This window comes from Dermacentor silvarum, chromosome 5 (genome assembly GCF_013339745.2).
Source record: "Dermacentor silvarum isolate Dsil-2018 chromosome 5, BIME_Dsil_1.4, whole genome shotgun sequence".
NCBI classification, from domain to species: Eukaryota; Metazoa; Arthropoda; class Arachnida; order Ixodida; family Ixodidae; genus Dermacentor; species Dermacentor silvarum.
In genome coordinates, this window is record NC_051158.1 from 163,938,099 (window position 1) to 163,958,419 (window position 20,321).

A 20,321-nucleotide genomic window follows, 5' to 3' on the forward strand; every position below is an offset into this window, starting at 1 on the left:
TGTCTGCACATACCATAGGCATGGAGTGATTGTCTTCCGCTTTGCTGGTGCGATCACATCTATTGCCTCGCATTTTTTGCATCACCAAATACAGTTATTGATATATATGCATATGCTGTAAAGTTGAATGCAGCTTGACAAATGAAAAAAAAAAAAAAAACCTCTGCCAAAAACGAGTAAATGGCTATTACTGTCTGTCACGGTGCGGCACAGTTTCAAGTCAGAGAGGTGCCGATTAAGGGGCGCCAAAACGTCGTTGGCGTGGGAACGGCCGAGCAAGACGGGTATTGCTAGTCACTCTAGCAAGCGGCAGAAAAAAGGGAGATTTAGTTTTTTTGTTGATGCGACCCTGACGCATGCCCCAAGAGTCCTTTCTACGAACCCCTGTGTCTTCTCTGCCCTGCGCATGCCTTATGCGACGTACAAGATGGGAGGGGTCAAGGGCTTTCCGGAAACACCGAAATATGCGATGCTTCTGTACTGTGTCCACAAATTGCTAGCAGTGTATGTATTGTGTGAGCATATGGCACCATGTTGCCAGCTGCCGCTGTTTCTTCTGTGCTTGTTAACGGACCCAAGTATCTGTTTGGTGCAGTGCGGGGGCGCGACCTCTGACAGCGGGGGGGAATCACCTGTTCCCTCGCCCCTGATTGAAAGGGGCGCGGCCAAGACCTTGGGAGGCGTCATGAAAGAATTAGGTGAACTGTCACCCATACCTACCATTCCCCGACCTAGGGAACTAGCGAAAGGAGAGGCTATTTAAGTGCAGGTTTTAATCCCTGCTAAGCAGTCTAAAAGGTGAGCCTGTGATCTGCTGAGAAGCAGTCGAGGGGCTAGTGCCGTCCAGTCTCGCCTGGGTCGCCTAGCAGCGTCGGAACTCCGAGTAACTAGTTGACGCACGAGACGACAAACCAACGTCTGCAACGAAGCTCCCGATTGTTCACCTTAAGTTAGCTCAACCGGCCTGAGGGAAGTCGTCAGATCTAGATTCCCAGGAAACCCAGCCCAGCAATCGCATCCACCTCAACAAGATCGGCTCGCCGGCATTCTTCGAGAAAGCTCTGCGCGTCGGCTTCACGGTTTATGGACTTGCTGCTGCTGCCCGGCCACGCGTATGCCATAGTTTGTTTTCTTTTGAACTTTCTTTTAGTGAACTATTGTTAAGTGTATTCTTGTATATTTGATCCGCGCCCCGTTTCATTTTTATATCCACTGTTAATTGCTCGTCATATTTCTCTGTCATCATCATTGAGCTATATTAAGTTCAGGTGTGTTAGTTTTCTTGTGTTTTTTATTATTTTATTTTATTAATTTGTGTATCGTTGTCAGTCAATAAATATCCTGTTTTCTTTATGTTGAATCCCGACTGTGACTCTTTCACTGTGTTCGCTTGAGTACGGAACGACCAACTGACTTATATACCCTGTCGACGACTTCACGCCGATGGCGAATGGGTGACAAGCCGTGACACTGTCCCGCATGTAGCCTTCCCTGCTTCGAGCGGGTGACATAATTTTTTTTTTTACTAAGGCATTGCAGAATAGCTAATGTGCAAATTGTTACAGAAAAGTCAATCAGGAAATGCAGTGCAGCTGAGCTAAATTACCAAACAATCGTAACTACAAGGACTTTTCATTCCGCTCCGCTACTTGAGCTCCAAACATAACGCTTCAAGGAAGTGTTATGCTTGTGAGAAATTGCCTTCAGGGGGACATATTTGAGACCACGCAACACGGTTGCCTGGCGCGGTTGCTAAAGGATCCTCCCGTGGCCTCGTAACTCGAAAGAACAAAACTCAACGGTGTAGCGGACGCACGCAATCCTTGTGGCGATATCGCACCGTTACAGTGGAGGCACACGGTGATACTATAACTAAAAATGACAGTCTTGCCCCGTGATAGGCGGTGTGTGAAGGCCCACTCACCGGCATGCCGTCGCCGCCGTCGTGGTCTCGCGCCCGGCGCAGCCGCCGCCGCCTGTCGTCCCGCGTGGCCGCCGGTCGGTCGTCCTGGGCGACGTGTCGGCGCCGGCAGCCGCAGTGCCTGCCCGCGCAGGCGTACGACGGGGAAGCGTCGTCCGGCGGCGGCGGCGAAGGGCGCCGAGTGGCCGCGTGTCAGACGTGCGCGAGCGTCACCTGCACCTCCGAGTGTCCCGAGGGCAGCACCAGCGTGCGCGCGTTGTGTCCCGACACTGACACGATCACGGTGTCCTGGTTGATGACCTGCGACGTGTCCGTGGTCTGCACGATGGTCACCGTGTTTACGTCGTGGTTCTTGCGCAGCAGGTGCGGGTCGGGCGCCCTCGACGAGCTGCCCGGCGGAGGGCTCGGCGTGTCCCGGTTGGACGACGACAGGCTGCCGCTGACCCTGCGGAAAGGGGCACGTGGCCAGGTCAACACTCAGCCGTTTTATTACCATCACGTTTATTGAACGTTAGCTTTACGACAATCCAGTTCTTCGTCTTCGACGGATCGACACATGAGTCGCGGTTACCGTGTAGTGGGGAGGGTGCGGTGTGAAGGAGTGTTAGGGGGCGAGAGAATCTGGTGAAGGAGTGCGATGGAGAACACCGGAGAGAAATGGGAGAAGGAAATCGCGCGGCCTCTAGCTGAGCGAGGCGGAGAAGCGCACGCTCTGCGGGTATCTGCGGCGTCAGCTAAGTCGCGGCGCGGCCGCTCGATGAAACGCACCTCAAGCGGTCGCGGTATGTCACGCCGCTCGCTTCGCGGGTGAGTCAGGCGCTTAATTTGTACTTGATTTGTCGCCTAAATGGTCTACATAAAATGCCGCCAAAGATGGTACTCCTGCTGAGACCTATGAGAAGTCGCGTGCCGAAGCCGCAAAGTTCTAGCGAATCTGAAAGAACCCAATTGCTGCCATTGACAATCGTTATCGGTAGTTTCTTCAGGAATTTTGTCACAATTATTATCCCCGTTGAAACTAAGTGGTTACACATGCCACCGAGCACGTTATTATTTTTTTTTTTTTACTTTCTGAGGTGTATCTTAACGTTAAGTACCTTTATACATCTGAGCTGCATTTTATGCGAACTTGTAGTTTGTCGCCTGGACTATCTGAAGATCACCGGACTATACCAAAGACTTAAAGGAAACCACTGAGTTGGTGTACATATGCATCCCTTCTTCCTGTCCTCGTCTTTATCTTTCACCACTCTTTTTTGTCCCCCTTTTCCCCTGTGCAGAGTAGCAGGCCCGAGCATGCTCGCACAGGCCGACCTCTCTGCCTTTCTAATAAATTCTCTCTCTCTCTCCCCCTGTAGTTTGTCGCATGTCTTTCTTTGCCACACCAATCGTCTGGCCATATCTTACCACCCAAATGGTGCTGACAAATTATGACAATTTGCCATCACTTTCGCTTAGAAAGGTGCACTAATCTCCTAAAACAGACAGCTGTGCACATTAAGTGAGCCATTGTTAACTATAGCGTTAAAAAGACGTGGGATGAGCACGAGAAGCCCACAGGACAGCGTTGAGCATTGCCTTTTAAACGTGCAGATAAATTTGAACTGTGAAGCGCAGATTGTTGGGCCAGTTGGTGTATCATGCAGTGTCGTTGAGTGGAATTACGGGCAGGAAGAGACGAAGTGGACAGGACCGGCCGAGTGTCTGCCCTGTCCACTTCGTCTCGAGTCTCTTCCTATACCCGTAATTCCGCTCAACGACACTACATGTTGAACTTTGAGCAGATCAGACGTTCTGTTGTTTTTTTTTTTGTATTTGTTTTATTATTTGACACACGGCAGGCTACTTACAGATGCTTACTCAGAGACTGCTATCCATCCGCTTGCGCGAATGCGTCGCAGCTGCGCCACCTCGGTAGCGAACGACGTCATGTAGCAATTGAGCTACGTTTCTGCATAAGCATCGCCAGTAATATATATATATATATATATATATATATATATATATATATATATATATATATATATTCCTGCGTGAGGTATGACCAGCCGTGCGTGATACCAGACGCAGCCGCGCGCTAGGCTGCATTCAGTCCGAGATACGTCTCGTATTAATGTACGGTCACCGATCGATTCTACTTTGAAAGTTGATGAAGGTACCGAGTGTCGATAAAACGGCGACGTACCTGACGTGCCGTTCGGGCCTGAGCTAAGAAAAAAAGATGCGGCCCTCGGCTCGTCGAAGCAGTGTCGCAGCTAGATTACTTCTCCAAACGAGGCACGGTTCACTAGAGTTCTATAACGGTGTCTCTGAAAAGGCGCGCTTCTTGCTGCCCGCTGACTCTGAATGAGTTTGCACACACCCGCGGGGCTTTCGGCGAGGACGAGCGAGGCTTCTGTGCAAACAAGCCAGCGGACGACCTGGCCTCTCTCCAAGCTATACGCGACCCTGAAAGGGCACTCGTTGTTTGTTTGTACGCACTGTTCGCAAAGAATGCGCTCAGACAGATGGGCGTCAGTCTTGTCAGACGCAATCGGCAGTGTGCTTATTTAGGTACTCCGGGAGACTCTTGAAGGAACTGTGAGCGCGTCTCACAGAACAATAAAAAGGAAGGTTAAACGTAAATATTCGCATATGGCGCTTCTGCGATAGCGAAACGGTCCATGTTATCATGAGAGGTGCCCTCGTAAGTCGGAAAACGCGCAAGCAAGGCGTAAAAATAAAATCTAGGAGACGTATCCTGCGACGATCGCCTCGGCGATACCATCGCCTCCGCGCGACGTAGTGCTCAACCAGCCAATCAGTGCGCGCGTGACGGCGATATTGTCGCCGAGGCGATACTATCGCCGAAAGTGATCGCCGCAGAATACGTAACAATGGTAGCACAAACAAGAACGGACTTGGCACAATGAATAAATTTTATTCTACCTATTATGGGATTTAACGCCACGAACTACACCATGGATTATGAGGGACGCCGGTGAGGAAGGCTCCAGATTAAATTTCACCCAGTGGCATTCTTCAAGACCCCACGTAAGCGATCTTGCGCGCGACGAGCGACGCGATGGCTGTTATATACATCCACTCGATCGTCGCCTAAAAGTGGAACCCGCCGCGAGGGACGTCTCCCCGGTGTTGCCCGTATGAGGGCAGCGAAACTGGCGCGACACTTGCTCTAATAATTTAGGTTGATTTGTATTGCTGTACAGAGCAGCATAAAATACTTCGGATGGTCTTGCAGTAGGCCTTTTTATCCATGCACGTATCAGAATTCGGTCGTTTGCTCGTCCCGTGCGACAACCGGTAGCACGTCACTGATGTACACCCGGCTTCGCCCTATTCGCTAGTCGCTCGTAGCACTTCCGGGCGATGCACGTTAAAGAACCCCAGGTGGTCCAAATTTCCGGAGTCCCGCACTACGGCGTGCCTCATAATCAAATCGTGGTTTTGGCACGTAAAGCGCCATAATTTAATTTTTAATTTTTTAGCACTTCCGGGCGACGAGCTTTAGATTTCCAGTCTAGCGACAAGAGCGAGCAATCTGTTCCGGCGACGGCCCGTTTCGTAACTCGCTCAAGCGCAAAATCGATCACATGGGGTTTGGGCTTTAACGTGTATCCAAAGTACTCTGCACAAGCGTATTTTTTTTTTTTTTTTCATTCTGTACGCATCGGAATGCGGCCAGGAATTGAACCCGTGACCTCGTGTGCAGCAGCGCAAAGCCATAGCCACTGAGTCATCGCGGCGGGTACAGTCAGCAACACCACCACCACCACCACCAACAACAACAAAAACATGATGGCTACGAGAATAGAGCACACTAGAGGGACAAGTCAAACATACAGCGGAAGCAATAAAAGAAGGCCAGTTGGTGAAAGATGCCATTTCATAGATAACTTTCTGGCTGTATACTATGAATTAACACTGCACATTTCGTCACAACTTCGCCGTTTCCGTCACTGCCATATATATCCGCATGAGCTGCACGGACTACACAGCAAGCATGGGCGCAGTATAGGGTGTGATAACGGTAGCGGTAATGCTGCGCCAAATCTTGCTGTCATGGTCTAAAAATAACATGCCTCGTGATTATGCTGGATGACAAGGAAATGAATGCCTGTGATTTCGCAAATTTCACAGCTTTTTTTTTTTCATTCCTAAAGCTCGAACTTGGTAGAGTTCGAGAGGCAGACAACATACGGCGCTGCGTGTTGTCGTGCGTTGTCGCACTTTATGTCTGTCATTGTCCTTTTAGCCATAGAGTTTCCCACAGAAAGTGCTAGAGGATTATAACTCCGGCGCTAGTGTCTACAAGAGGTGCAAGTATGGTGCTAAGGCCAATATGTAAACAAGGAGCTTATATACTTATATAATCTGATTGCATGGACATCGAGCGTTGTACACGGATTTGTCTAGACTTCGTGACTTAACAAAGAAAGGCCACCAATTAACCACAGTTAATCTACTGCAAACCCGTGCGACTGTACACTTGCCAGAGGGGAAAATGCGCACGTGCTCTAGAGTCACGTGTTCCCTTTAACAGTGGACCGCACTGTACATGAAGTCATAACTGAAAGCGTTAGCGAACGCCACTCACGGCCATGGCAACGGATGTGGAACACCCACGAAACCGCAGACGATGCTTATAGGGGCAGGCAACTGGCCAATTATCCCCTTGTATACCTAAGGCATCAAAACTGCCAGAGTAGACATCATCGTAATGCAATGAGCTAGAACGATTTAGCACTCATTTATTTTGTAACTTCCATCCAATTCTGTGCGTTCGTTTTATTAGGTTATTTTTTACACACTTCGGCGTTTGATAGTAGAATGTGGTGTGCGTCTTCTACAGCAAAATTGTGGAGCCAACTCAGCACATTCCAGTAGAATGCCAAGCTATGATTAACCCAATCAGTCCGCCAACACAAGCACTAGGATTCAAAGCTGAGACGTTTGGAGTATTGGTGGAAAAAAAAATGCAGGGAATTGATCGATAGAGCCGGGGTCGTTACAAGCATGATACAGAGATGGAAACTGCAATAACAGCAAATAAAATAGAGAGGGGCAAACTATTAGCCTGCAATATACGAAGTAAAACTTGATTATAGGTCAAGCAGGTGACTATTTGTGGCCGCCCCATTTCAAGGAGGATGACTTTGGGAATCGTTAGTGGTTAACCTCTTCTAAATTTCTCTCGCTCCGTGATCGATCCCCCCTCGTGGGCCCGAGCCCCGTCTGGCAGGCACTCGAAAGCGCGAGACTGACCCGAGCACGCTGGCGTTGTAGCTCCGGCGCAGGGTGTCCGCTGCGGCATGCTGGCTGCTCGCGGTCGCGCCGGCGGGCGACGCCTCCTCCTGCGACAGCGTGCTTAGCGTCAGCGACGGGTTGCGGCTGTGCAGCGGCCGCCGGTCTTCGTCCTCGGCCGGGCTCACGGTGGCCAGGGTGTCCTGGCTGCATGACGCGTTGCCGCCCACGCACGAGCGGAGGATGCCGCCGCCGGCCGCCGAGCTCGTGCGCGACCGGTAGCTCGGAGGGCGGCTCGGCTCACGGTCGGCCGAGGGGAAGGACAGGGGAGGCCTGCGACGAGGGAGAGAGAGAGAATGGTCCGGGACATGAACGCGTTGGCGATGCTTTCCCTCCAGCAGAGCACCCGGCATAGCTGGTGGGCACGATGCACTTATAAGGCAAGTTTTTGATTATAGATGTTAGCGACAAATAGAGAGCGACAGCGGACGCGGACAAAACGAACAAAAAGGAGGAAACAGACGCCGGCTTCAAACAAGGGTTTATTGGAGAAAGATGGGGTAGTTCGTACGCCTTACCACACGTATCACACAAGGCACACAAATTGCGTAGCGCAGTGCAGTTACCGCCCATACTTCGTGAAAAAGTTAGTTGGTTTATAGGCACACTTAGTCGCTTAAAGCGAATCTTTCCTTACCCACCTACCTACCTAACCTAACCTACCTAACCTAACCTAACCTAACCTACCTAACCTAACCTACCTAACCTAACCTACCTAACCTAACCTAACCTAACATAACCTACCTAACCTAACCTACATAACCTAGCCTAACCTACCTACCTCCCTGCCCCCCCCCCCCTTTCCCCCACCGGTGTTTTTATCTGCCCGTTGATCGGGGGTTTTTGGGTGAGAAGTGCGGTGATCCCGGTTCCGCTGCAACCGTTCGTCGTATGCAGAGCCTGAAGTTGGTCAGACCATATGCTTGCTCCTTGCTCAAATCCCAGGGTGCCTCGAAAGCAGCGCTATAGAGTGTACTGCAGAAGCGCAGCCGGACTTGTAATTGTGCCAGATACATTACAACACGTGCATACTGCAAAGTGGTTGATTTAGGTATATAAGTGTGTTATAAAACCTGTAGTTAATTAAGAAACCAAAAGAACAAAAGTCAGAAAGCAAGAGTAGGAAAATCAATTTACACATGAAAATAAGTTTACACGTGATCAATAAACCCGCCGTGGTAGCTCAGTTAGCTAAGGCGCTGCGCTGCTGAGCACGAGGTCGCGGGATCGAATTTCGGCCGCGGCGGCCGCATTTCGATGGAGGCCAAATGCAGAACGCCCATGTGCTTGCGTTGTAGTGCACGTTAAAGAACCTCAGGTGGTCAAAATTAATCCGGAGCCTTCCACTACGGCGTGCCTCATAATCAGAGCTGGATTTGGCACGTAAAACCCCAGAAAGAAGTACACGTGACCAATAACATTTCGCGTCAGCGACGAGACTCATTCCTTCAGAACCGACGACCGGGCCAAAATTCAGTGCAGTAATTAGACGGAAGACTTCGAGGACAGGGTGTGCAGATGAACGAGAACTAAATTTACCAGCGGTAAGCAGCGCAGCAGCATCGAAGAGAGAAAAATCGCTTCAGCGATGGACAACGCGTTCAGCCTTGCTGCGCCTCCGTCGCTCGCTTACGTCTGAACTTTCGACAGCAGGCTCTGTTCCGCGATTGGGCAGCACGATTTACGCGCGTGACAAAGTTCTCCCCCTATTCGGATTTTGGAGCCGATGGAACTCCGTGGCCCTTCTAACTATTCCGTACGCCCCGCCAACTGGCCCAATTTGTCGCTTTCCCCGAAGCGGGCGACCGGCACTCGCGGAGAAGGCATAGGAAGTGTCCCGAGAGCCAACTCCTGTCGAAGCGCGTGCCCTTTCAATCACTTCCAGACTCGACCCAGCTGCGCCAGGACTGATCGGCGGACTGCGCCCAAGAGGATCTGTCCCCCTCCCCTGCACCTGTTCGGAGATACACCCGTCGAGGGCGCGCCGCAGAAGATTAGACCGGGCCAGACACGGCACGAAGGAGGGAGAGAGAAACGGTGCAGGGGAGAGGAGGAGACCGGTCATTAGCGAGGAGTGCCGGCCGAACCGGAAGGGCCAACGCGCCCGCACGGAAACAAAAGGGCCGGCGTTCGCCGCGAGAGAATGGAGAGCACCGCGGGGATCGAAGCAGCCTGGCACCGATTAAGAGGTGCTCTTGTGTCTGCTGGCCGGGTCACATCTTCCCGCCGCCGCCATTATCCCCGCGCGCGCCGCGCAACCGGAAGAGGACCAAGAGTGGCCGCCGCATTCCGACAGCTCGGCTGCGCGGTCTCTCACCCGCGAGCTGCTTTTACGGATGTCGCGCACAGACCCGTGTGGAGTTTTCGTACAGAAATTACCACAGACGAGCCCGGCGCTGCTACAGAGTTCAGCTGGACCCGTCGGGAACGTCCACCTTGCACAGAAGCGCCGTGATTGAAAGCTCATAGAAGAAACAACTGTCGAGATAAGCAAGAGGCGCTTAGAGTAGTGGTGTAAAATGAAGCAGGGAGGAGACTGATAGAACCGGAGTCGTTACAAGCATAAGAAACGGCAGTGACAGATGTTTTAATGAAGAAAGAAGAGATCAAGGAGAGAGGGGCAATACGCTAGACCGTAACAATTGCCGTAGATCAAGCAGGCCAGGTGACCACTTGTCCCCCCCTACTTATTGCCATACTTATAGAGCCTGTAGAGACTATAGCGCCAACAAGAACACAGTAATCGCCAAACCACTTCGCCTCCTGTCTGCGCCAGCGCACTACAAAGTGTGCCGAAGTAAGCCAAGCAGACGTTAAACCTCTGTTGGTAGCTTGAGGTCGTCCTGTTCTCTATTTCTTCACTTTTCTTCCATTTCTTTTAAAATGCACACAATTATGCTAACAAACGTAGACCAACAAACTTACTGAGATGTTCTCGTTAACGAGGACCACACAGACGCAATGCTAACAAATACAAGCATTCATTAACGCGCTCAGGCGTTTATATAAACAGACATAAAACGCCAGCAACAGAAGTTTAAGAAAGAAGAAAGAGCAAAACAGAAAGGTACTCGCGGTGTTCCCGTCACACGATCACGAAAAAAAAAAAAAAAGATTGAGCCAATTCCACGCTTGTGAAATCTGATGAAACAGCGGAGCTTTGCAAGCGTTGGTGTATAGCGCAGAGGGTATGACGCTCGCCTTCGGACCGTGAATACCCTGGTTCAAGTCCCGCCTCTCTCTCTTCTCTCTCTGTATGTCTCTCTCGCTCTAATTTTCTCTTTCTCTCGCCCATAGCACGTTGTGTTACAATCGTCGGTACAACGCAATCTTATGGTCCCCCATAAACGCATGTTCTGCAAGCGTGGGTGGGTAGCCTAGTGGTTATGACGCTAGCCTTCGGGCCGTGGGTACCCGCGCTCGAATCCCGCCTCGCCAAGGAGGCTTATTATGTTTTGCTTATTTCTCTCGCTCTCCGTCTATCTCTTTTTCTCTCTCTGCACCTACTCTCCTCATCTCACCCTCTCCAATTTGCTCGAAACTGCGAACACCATCGCTCCGCAGGGATCAACCTCGACCTTAAACAGCTCGAAATGTGGTTCTGGCGCAACAAAACTAAGGGGAAAGAAGAAGGGGGGACAGAAAGAGCGCCAACTTGCAACTGAATTTATTACATAGCACTTAACAACCATATTTTATACACACAGGATTGACTTGCGCAGAACCATATGAAAAACAAAAATTATGCAAATCACCATAGTGGATCTAAAAATCGGCACTCATTATCGTGCAATGAGACCGACGAGACATTGACACAAGCGTCACCCTCTTTCTTTACGAAGAACGCCTCCAGCAATTCACGTGCCAGGGTTCCCCGACTCTTATACCAAGCAGACGCGTGTAGCCAAACTCCGGCTCGCAGCCACCCGAAGCACAATGAAAGGGCAAGTGTGAACCTGCACCGTTTTTCATCGATAATTTCTGCTCCCTTAATCAGTCGTTAGTGCAACATCACGCGTCTGCTTGGTATAAGAGTCGGGGAACCCTGGCACGTGAATTGCTGGAGGCGTTCTTCGTAAAGAAAGAGGGTGACGCTTGTGTCAATGTCTCGTCGGTTTCATTGCACGATAATGAGTGCCAATTTTTAGATGCACTATGGTGATTTGCATAATTTTTGTTTTTCATATGGTTCTGCGCAAGTTAATCCTGTGTGTATAAAATATGGTTGTTAAGTGCTATGTAATAAATTCAGTTGCAAGTTGGCGCTCTTTCTGTTCCCCCTTCTTCTTTCCCCTTAGTTTTGTTGCGCCAGAACCACATTTCGAGCACGAACCAACTAGCCCAACATCGCATTCTGCCGAATTACACAGCACCGCTGTTTAAAAAAAACATGCGAAAGAACACTAGATTTTTATTTTCGTACGCGCGAAGCTGACGCCTTTATGATTTGACCGGTAGCTCAGCACCGCGGCTAATTGTGCGCTCCTTGTTCTGCCCCCGTCTGGCAGCACAACTTTTTTCCCCCTCTCATAAAATCGTGAAGCAACCAGATCGTCAGTCAATCCAGCCGGGAAAGGACTCCACCCGCGCACCTGCAGACTGGCCTTAGCGAACGGAACTGATGGCAACGACGCCAAGCAAGAAGAGACTCCCTGGAACGAACGCCGAGTGCAAGCAATATTGACTTGGGAGCGGTAGACTTGCATACCATATACAGGGTGTTTCAGCGAACACTTTCAAAAATTCTTAATAAAGGTTGCCTCTGGCAATTCGAGTTCATGACTTGGTCTACTCGAAGAGGCGGACATTAGTTGTCCAAGAAATTGAAACGCATAATCAAATAATTAACAAAAATTCGCTAATTAAGTTTTCAACTAATTACCTGATGTCCCATATTGCAATTTATAAATTATAGCCGTGGACTTCGCAAGGCGGATCCGCTTGGAACGAATTCTAGGGATGACACCAGTTTCGAGATAATATTTCCCGAACTTTGCGGAGAAATGCATTGGCGTTCCAGTTAGTTTCTTAACAAAACGTCGCTTTATGCATTGACGCACAAAATTAACTGCAATATATATATATATATATATATATATATATAAACTGGGAATGAAGTCCGGGCTCACGGGATTGCCAAACGCGTGGTTTGAGGGAGCCTTCGCCTCTCGGGCAGACAATTGGTGAGCAAGTTCTGCGGCTCAATTTAAAAGGGAGGGGCGTGCCTATACACAGAAAGAACTTCGACGAGCTTCGCGACCGAAGGTCTTCCTCGGAAGGGCTAATCGCAACCGGCGGTGCTTGCAGGCACGTCGCGTTTCGCCTCAAATTACGCCTTCCGGTAGCCGGTTCAAACGAGAAAAGCCCGCGGGTGCTCGCGCGAACGCAGGCAGTTGCATAGCCGCACCCCTCCCTCCGCGGCCGCTCCTTTAGCGCGGTATAGCCAACGATAAGCGCCAGATTGAGGCCGTGCCAACGGGCCCGCCAAGCCCGCTGGCCAACAACAACAAACGTTCGCGTCAAGAGCCGTTGTTATCCGAGAAGCCTGCGGCACACGCAGACGTGCGAGAAAAGAACCAAACGCAAATAATAAAACGGCGAAGGAAGACGCTTGGCTCGTCGTCCCGAGTTGCGGCTTCGGAAACCGCGACGTGACTTCGAAGCAGACTTCCGTTTTCGGGCGGACGGTTCTCGGCTCCCACGCAAACGCCGCTAAAGAAACGGACACGGCGCCGTCTCAAGGGCAAAGAAGCCTGCAGATGCAGCAGACGGCAAGAAAGCAGACGGCAAAACTGGGCCAGTCGCCGCACTTTTGGTTCGGGGCGGGTCGCCAGCACGTATATACTATAGATAGATAGTCGGCGTCGGACGCGCGACATGAGGTCGCGAGCGCGGGTCCCTCGATCAGCGCCTTCCATGGCGGTTTCTGCGAAGCGTCCCTCTTTGTTCAACGTCGCTGCGAGGCGCGTCCTCGATGGCCGGCTCGCGTGGCACCGTTTCAGGGTCGACGCCGAGGCACACGGCGGGAAGCGCGAAGATGACAGGGTGCGGTCTCCGCAGGGCGCAGCAGAGGCCTTGCAGGCTCCGCCGAGAATAAATCACGATAGTGTTGCGTCACATGGACATCCGTGGGCTAACGAGAAAGTTCGACGCAAATCGAGCGGTCCGCGGCTGCTCGCGGGAAGTGCTACGGTGGACAGAGGAACAACGAATTGGTCGGCGCTTGTCTCACGTTATTTTTGTAATGCAGCAAACCCATGCCAAGCGTTGTCCGTCTGCAAGGTCGGCCGACGTGGTTATGCATGCCACAAAGCCTCGTGAAGCATTACACGGAAGAGATCGATCCGCCTAGCGAGGCCCAGAGTCGCGAAGGACACGACAGCGAGTGATTCACAGTTTTCAGTTCGTAAGTGTTTGCCAATGAACTGCCGCCTTTGCTAATAACACGTGCAATATGAATGACGTTTGGCTCACAGCTGCTCTTACGAACAGATCTAAGGCTAGAAATTTTACAATGAGTGGGAGAAGACAATTCGAGGTACGAAGGATCGTTACTACAAAATCGGTGCAAAGGAAAATTCGCCTAGATTTGAGCGTGGGAATAATAAACCGAATCTCGGCTCACAAACTCGACGCAGTGAAGCGCAAACGCACGTCTTGCATTCAGTTTCGGCTCGCGGATCTTAATACGACGTCAGAAGCAAAGAAATACTAAAATCTGTAGAAAAATACTAAAAAAAAACTCTCATTACTCAAGATAACTGCTCACTTTTATTTATTATTATTATTATTATTATTTTTTACTGGGAACATGTATTTTGCAGGAACAACGTGAACACGTTCCAGGCTCTATACTTGCCGAAAGAATGATCTACGCTACAGACAAATGGAAATGTTTATGACGTGTATTCATGAAACATTAACGCAAACGGTGGCCGACAATTTGAGTGCCTTTATACGCTGGTTGAATGGGTGGGTGGCGCTGCTTTGAGAAGGGGCCGAATAATCCAGCAGGTCTGAAATGTGCGTTTTGTATTCGTTTGAAGAAATGGCACTCTAAGCCGGAGGCGAATTAAGCATTCTAAAGTCATTGGTGTAAATACGATATATGTGAAGGAGCTCTAAAAATCGGTGTATTTTACAATGAAACCATAAACGTTGGCAGGTTGGGGCAGTCTGGGGATATGCGCCATCAAACGTGCCCTAAGGATGCATTGTTGTTCCACTTACTTTTTTTTTTTTTTTTTTTTTTTACAAAACGGTCTTTCATGCATTGAAGCACAAAAGTACCTGGAACGCAAATGTATTTCGTTCCAAACTTTGGGAAGTAACGTCTCGAAAGTGGTGTCTTCCTGGAAATTTCATTTCAACTGTATACGCCTTGCAAGCTCACCGGCCACAATTCGTAAATTGCAATATGTACCATAAAGTAATTAATTAGGAAGATAATTAGTGAATGTTCCTTAATTCGTTGAACATGTGTCTCGATTTCTCTTGCTATTAATGTCCGCCTCTTGGAATAATGCAGCTCAAGGACTAGAATTACGCCGTCTGCACGAGGAGATTAAAAATTCCATAAAACTTAAAAACGATCACCGTGTACAATCGCAGCCTACTTGTCTCTCCTCATCGTCATCCCTAATACCCGTATTTCCTCCTCCTCTGAGCTGAGAAACAGGATAGTGCCACTTTTACCTCAGGCCGACCTCTCTACCTTTCCTCAAAATAAACCATCTCTCTCTCTCGTCCACACGCTAACGAAAGAAAGAAAGAAAGAAAGAAAGAAAGAAAGAAAAGAAAGAAAAAAAAAGAAAAAAAACATACCGTCCCATTCACTAGGAGCGACTCTCGAGAAACGTCTGTCCAATAAATCGAGGCTCCCCGAACCCTCTGAACAGGAAATTTGTTTCTCTTCCTGTCAGTGCTCGATCAGCCTCGACAGACCGCGCGCGAAGCAAGAAAACCGTGTGACACGACAGTGACGCAACGGAGCTGACAATGGTCGGCCAAGAGTTGGCGCGAGCCGACAATGCGTGGACAGCGTGCCAAGGAATGCGGTGATGGGCGAGCGTGAGAAGCTTCACAGGCCGTGCCTCGGGCAAGTCCCTCCCCCCCGCACGCTCACCGACGTAGTCCGTCACACGGACAGCTCGGTTGTCCAAACGTCCATCCACACACACCCGGTGGTGCAACTGAGGGGCGTAGCCAGGGGGGGCTGATGGGGCTTCAGCCTCCCCCCCCCCCCCCCCCCACCGAAATTTTTTCGCGCTGACATGCACCGCGCCGACCAAAACAACCACCGGTGCCGGGAATCATTCTGGATTTTATCTACAATGTCTTTTTCATGCTCGACAAGACATTTCGGAACGAACATTGCGAACTCGGGCTGGATTTCGTGGCAACGCCCATGCACCTGGAGTCGCATAACGCAAGGAGCCCCGCCCCATCCGAGCACAAACTTTCAACGGCTTTTCGATAGCGAGCGGGCGCGTCGGCGGCGTCGCGGCATCTCGCAGTGGTCGCGGAATCTACGGAGCGCATGGATATAAATTCCGAAACTTTATGGGTAAAACGTTCTCATAAACTCTTGACTCGAAAGGTACGCTGACATTTCCAAAGGCGTGCTTTAGCTTTTCAAAATTCTGGAACCTTATGTGTTTAATTTTCCTTTAAACTCGAGCCAACATGCGCGCAATGGAGAGCCCTCGTGTTCAAGCCGTTCCAGAAATGGAAGCACGCGCTCGCAATCTTCCACACACACGAAATTACTAAATATCACGCGTGACTGTCAGCTTGTAGCTCATAATTTTCTCCAAACATTTTCAGGAAGCGCGCTAAATGTGATCGATCAGCTGGATCAGGGCATGCAAAGTAAAATAACAGAAAACAGAAGAAAGTTAACGGCCTATTATTGAGACAGTTCTTCTTTTGGGGCGACAAGGTCTGGCTCTCCGTGGCCATAGCGACAGTGGTCCTATGGCGGGCAAAGCCCCCGCTGAAAATACTGGTATTTTCAGAGTGCTTCTTCGCATTCGAGCATATTCTGGAGATACATATCTGAATAACCATTTGGAAAGTTGCCCCATTAATGCCTCGTATGTAAGCTCAGATGTACAAAACCAAATTATAGAAATTTGTGGCGGTAAAATTATCACAGAAAGGCTAGATGCAAAAGTAAACACTGCAGGATGCTTCTCCGTACTTGCTGACGAAATGACGTATATTGCTGGAATCGAACAGCTTACTGTTTGTTCAAGGTACCTAAACAAGGATGCCAATGACATCGAAGAAATCCTTTGAGGTTTTAGCACTGGAATAGATGCCCTCTCTCATTGCGACTGGAGGTTCTATGTAAATGTGTACAAACTGCTGAAGATTGTAGTCGCTCTTCCAGTGACCACTGCCAGCGCAGAGATAATATTTTCAAACATGAGATTACTAAAAAACTACTTGCGCTCTACAATTGGAGAAACGCATGGTTAGGCTGGTGCTTCTATACGCCTACAGAAACGTCGGCATCAACGTGTGCAAAGTCATTGACCGCTTCGCTAAACTTCTCCGCCGAGTGAAGCTTGCACTTTGGATAGCGAAGCCGCAAAAATCAATGCAACTAAAAATCTCTGTAAAATCAATGCAACTAAAAATCTGTTCCTTCAGGTCCACAAGCTCGTAATTATGAAAACGGATGACTGTTCATTAGCTTTTAAAACCGCAGAAACTTTCGCCGTTTATTGTAATAGTTAGCATCATGATTAAAATTATCATGCGAATACGAAAATTACGAGGACATTAATGGCCTATTTTGACCGACCTTGCTCATTGAAAGCCCGGCACACCCAGCTTTTCCCAACAAACACACTCGGATGTTGGGTAGTTCAACTTGCGGCATCATGTGTGGCTTTCGTTTGTGCTTTTCTTTCCTTTTTAGCTACCTGGTTTTACTTTTTTTTGAAACGAAGCAATAGCCTTCTTTAATTTGGGTGCATAATAATTGTTGCCGCTGTGCAGGCAGTTAAAATACACATTTTCGTACTGATTTCGGCATCTTCCTTTATTATTCTACCCATATAGAGCAGGATGGTCCAAGTACATATCACGATTTCTGCGATCATAGTTTTGTTCTTTCCGGGATCGTCTGTCTTTCTATGCGTTCAGTTTATTATCCGTGACTGCGCAACATGTTTATTTGTCTTGTTTGACGCATCATATACAGTGACGTTTGCTTAGATACGTAGATTTATTGGTGACTTATACGTATATTCAAATATCTTGTTGCGAGATTTTGTGTATACAAGCAGTGAACTGTTGCGTCCCGAATCGGCCGGGCGCATTCTTTTATTCTTTCCCATCGAGGCAGGCCCTTTCATCGGCGTCGCCCAGACGGCGACAGTTCCCGACACCGACGAAGCGGGCAAACAAGCGCCCCAACTCGGCAGTGCGCATTCTTTTGGGTGCTTCCCCCGACTCCACCCCTTCATCAGCGGCCGCCTACCTGGCGACGCGGCTCGACACCGGCAGTGACGTTCGGACAAAGAAGCTCACTTAGAAGAAGAAGATGATGATGATTTATTGGCATCCCCTTTGAAACGGGGCGGCGACAAATAGTCAATAGCCTGCTTGATTTAATCAGGTATACTATACATGTTCTTTATCTAGCATTTTTGTATACCTCTCATTATTATTTTTCTTTTTCAAAAATTTACCTTGTACCGCTGCCTATGATTTTAAGAGATCAGGTCGTATCCATCTTTTCCCTGCTTTTTTTCCACCAGTACTCTAATCGTCTCTTGCTTATCTCTACTGCTGATCTGTTGATCTTTCCTTCCACTTTAAACCCAAGCGCTTCTGGGAGTTGCACGTTACCTACGGTTCTCGCTGGGTGGATTCCGTCGCATTCCATCAGGATGTGCTGAGTGGTTTCTGTGCTGAGAAGCCACCGACCACAACCGCCACCCTTCGTTAGAAGCGGGGATTAGCGTGAAGGCCATTCTCCCGACCCTGGCAAGATGACCGTCGGAGGGCAAGAAACTAATGGCGTTTTTCGCTGGTCGATCTGGAGCGGCCGCCGAAATCCTGGAGCGAGCGCTCGCAATTCACCAACCCTAATCTGCCAGCGGAGAGCGAAAATGCTCCGCGCTGGATCGTACCGGAAGTCTGCGCACACACGTCACAAAAATCAACTTCCGCTCTGCATGTTTCTATGACCACCAAGATCGCCGTCCCCCGCCGAGCGGAAGTGACGTATCCTTTCGTCCTATTTCCGCCCGAATCCGCGCCTCGGCAGCGGAGCAAGTGAGAGCGATCCAGCGCGGAGCGAGTTGATCCGAAACGACCAGTGAAAAGCGCGAACCCGCTCCAGATCGACCAGTGAAATTCGGATTCGCAGCCGTGGAGCAAAAAATCTTGCTCCAGATCGACCAGTGAAAAACGCCATAAGTCACCGACTTTCGTGGAAGGAGTGTGAACCGGATTGCCTCGTTCTTGCTTCGAAGGTGCAACAGTAGAGGCGGAGTTCGGTGAACAATACGACCCCTCTGATTGGCCGCATCAAGGTCATCTGATTCCCTAGTCGGGTCAACTAGGGAAGACGAATGTTTTATAAGGAGACACCCTGAGTGCAGTTGTAGGTGCTGACGTGTTCTGATATGTGCTCAGACATGTAGCGAGCTGAGACTTTCAAAGTGCTCTCCCATGGAGTGGGCTTCCATATTTGGAGCCACTGTAAATATGTAGAATAAACCCCTTTTCTCTCGCTCTTACTCCCGGACGTACTCATCCCTTTGGCTGAAGGATCACCGGCCTAAACGCTACCCGAGTCTCAACAGAACTATGTTTCCAGCGAAGTGTCGCCCTTTATCAAGTTGTACCTTCGCATTTGTATATTCCATTCTATCTTCGCATTTCTAACGTATATTTTGCAGAACTCCTGCTTTTTATATGTACTCACTGTTGCGACTATAATTTCAGTGCAATTACTCACAATAGACGACCGGTAACAGCTGACCCTGCGCAATCCATTGCAACGAAGGACAGCATCATTGGCCGTTGCGTATGTACGAACAAGGTTCTTGAATGACATAGATTCATCAAAAATATTTGTCCGCAACCTGTTGTTTTCATGCCCTTCACGTTTTTCATATCAGCTGCATGCACTGCTTTGCTGGTTTCGAACTGATATAGGTTTAAAGTGTACGTGATATGTTCTTTACTTATTAAATAGACAGGAAAACGCGGAAGCATTGATATCAGTTATTTCAGCCACAATTTTCGGGACATAGGAATATATTCTCTTACGGAAAAATACGTAACTTACTTGTCATGACAGTGCGTAGCGTTCAATAATTCGTTTGCAGCATCTCATATACAATGGCACTGGCAATGCAGTTATTATTCATGCATTTGATCCCTCGACAAATTCTGTAAGGATGAGGCCGTGCTGCAAGGTGAGCCGAAAACACGAGTGTACAAAGGGGATGTCAGGCATTATGCTGAGGATCTATTTATTGCTATCCAGCGGGAAAATAAATGCAAACGTCGGGACATTTGGCCGTCACGACTGGGTCAAATTGGGACGCGGGATTTAAAAGTCGGGACAGTACCGCTAATTTCCGCGGGCTTGGCAACTTTATAGTTATATCGGTACTAACATATGGAGCAGAAACTTGGAAGCTAGCAAGGAAGCTCGAGAAGAAGTTGAGGACAGCGATGGAACACAAAGTGTGGATTAAAACGGGGATAGACGATATTATAGGCGACATTAAGAGGGAAAGTGAAGTTATTGTGCAGACCATATAATGCGTAAGGCATACAACCGCCCGTGCTCTCAAGAGTTACAGATCGGATACCAAGAGAAGGGAAGCGCAGTCGAGGACGGCAGGGGATGGTGTGATGGAGATAGGAAATTTGCAGGCACTACTTGGAATAAGCTAGCGCCGGACAGGGGTGATTGGGTCTTGCAGTGGACGTAAGAAAACGGGCTGACGATGATTATCATTATTTATGCTGCGCGTGTATAAGAACAACAGAACTGGGCCGGTATAATGTAATAATTCCTTTCGCCGCTCGATTCTATTCCTTTGTTCCGATCCACTGTTCA

General features: G+C 49.3%; 1 protein-coding gene across 2 annotated transcripts in view; it reads right to left on the bottom strand.

The window, feature by feature from the left end:
- Positions 1 to 20,321, bottom strand: part of LOC119453852 (uncharacterized) — a 234,869-nt gene that overhangs the window by 10,150 nt on the left and 204,398 nt on the right. For both annotated transcript variants that reach the window (XM_037715900.2, XM_049666890.1), the window contains exons 5-6: positions 7,187 to 7,498; positions 1,925 to 2,366 (exon numbers count right to left, since the gene is read on the bottom strand). In XM_037715900.2, the coding sequence (XP_037571828.2) occupies positions 2,114 to 2,366; positions 7,187 to 7,498 (565 nt within the window). In that variant the 3' untranslated portion in view covers positions 1,925 to 2,113. The remainder of the gene's footprint in view (positions 1 to 1,924; positions 2,367 to 7,186; positions 7,499 to 20,321) is intronic.